This window comes from Homalodisca vitripennis, chromosome 7 (genome assembly GCF_021130785.1).
Source record: "Homalodisca vitripennis isolate AUS2020 chromosome 7, UT_GWSS_2.1, whole genome shotgun sequence".
NCBI lineage: Eukaryota > Metazoa > Arthropoda > Insecta > Hemiptera > Cicadellidae > Homalodisca > Homalodisca vitripennis.
In genome coordinates this window covers 144,670,400-144,671,567 of record NC_060213.1, presented here as the reverse complement: position 1 = coordinate 144,671,567, position 1,168 = coordinate 144,670,400, and the positions used below count along the sequence as shown (strand labels likewise).

The 1,168-nt window shown below is 54.5% G+C and overlaps 1 protein-coding gene across 1 annotated transcript; it reads left to right on the top strand.

The window, feature by feature from the left end:
• The first annotated feature begins 214 nt into the window (after window positions 1-214).
• On the top strand, window positions 215-850 carry LOC124366908. The gene has a single exon (XM_046823508.1). The coding sequence runs from the start codon at window positions 215-217 to the stop codon at window positions 848-850; it is 636 nt and encodes a 211-aa protein (XP_046679464.1).
• Window positions 851-1,168: the final 318 nt, after the last annotated feature.

Sequence of the window (1,168 nt, the reverse complement as noted above, 5' to 3'; positions counted from 1 at the left end):
GGGTGAGTAGCCTAAATGCGACGGTGAGTAACCTCGAGAGGGGCGTTGACGAGCCTAGAGAGGAAGATGAGAAACCGGGAGAGGAGGATGAGAAACCGGGAGAGGAGGATGAGTTGCCTCGAGAGGCGGATGATTAGCCTAGAGAGAAGGGTGAGTAGCCTAGATGGGACGGTGAGAAGCCTCGAGAAGGGCGTTGAGTAGCCTAGAGAGAAGGATGAGAAACCGGGAGAGGAGGATGAGAAACCGGGAGAGGAGGATGAGTTGCCTCGAGAGGAGGATGACTAGCCTAGAGAGAAGGGTGAGTAGCCTAGATGGGACGGTGAGTTGCCTCGAGAGGAGAATGAGTAGCCTAGAGAGAAGGGTGCGTAGCCTAGATGGGACTGTAAGTAGCTTCGAGAGGTGCGTGAGTAGCCTAGAGAGAAGGATGAGTAGCCTAGATGGGACGGGGAGTAGCCTCGAGAGGGGCGTGAGTAGTCTAGAGAGAAGGATGAGTAGCCTAGATGGCACGGTGAGTAGCCTCGAGAGGGGCGTGAGTATTCTAGAGAGAAGGGTGAGTAGTCTAGATGGGACGGTGATTAGCCTCGAGAGGGGCGTGAGTAGTCTAGAGAGAAGGATGAGTAGCCTAGATGGGACGGTGAGTAGCCTCGAGAGGAGAATGAGTAGCCTAGATGGGACGGTGAGTTGCCTTGAGAGGATGATGACTAGCCTAGCGAGAAGGGTGAGTAGCCTAGATGGGACTGTGAGTAGCTTCGAGAGGTGCGTGAGTAGCCTAGAGAGAAGGATGAGTAGCCTAGATGGGACGGTGAAGCCTCGAGAGGGTCGTGAGTATTCTAGAGAGAAGGGTGAGTAGCCTAGATGAGACGGTGAGTATCCTAGAGAGGGGCATGAGTAGTCTAGAGAGAAGGATGAGTAGCCTAGATGGGACTGTGAGTAGCCTCGAGAGGAGAATGAGTAGCCTAGATGGGACGGTGAGTAGCTTCGAGAGGGGCGTGAGTAGCCTAGAGAGAAGGATGAGTAGCCTAGATTGGACGATGAGTAGCCTCGAGAGGGGCATGAGTAGCCTAGAGAGAAGGATGAGTCGCCTCGAGAGGAGGATAAGTAACCTAGAGAGGACGAGTCGCCTAGAGAGGAGGACGAGTGGCCTAGATGGGACGGTCACGCTCGAGAG

Coding starts and splice junctions, on each gene's coding strand:
- LOC124366908 (XM_046823508.1), top strand. CDS start 215: ATGAGAAACCGGGAGAGGAGGATGAGAAACCGGGAGAGGAGGATGAGT.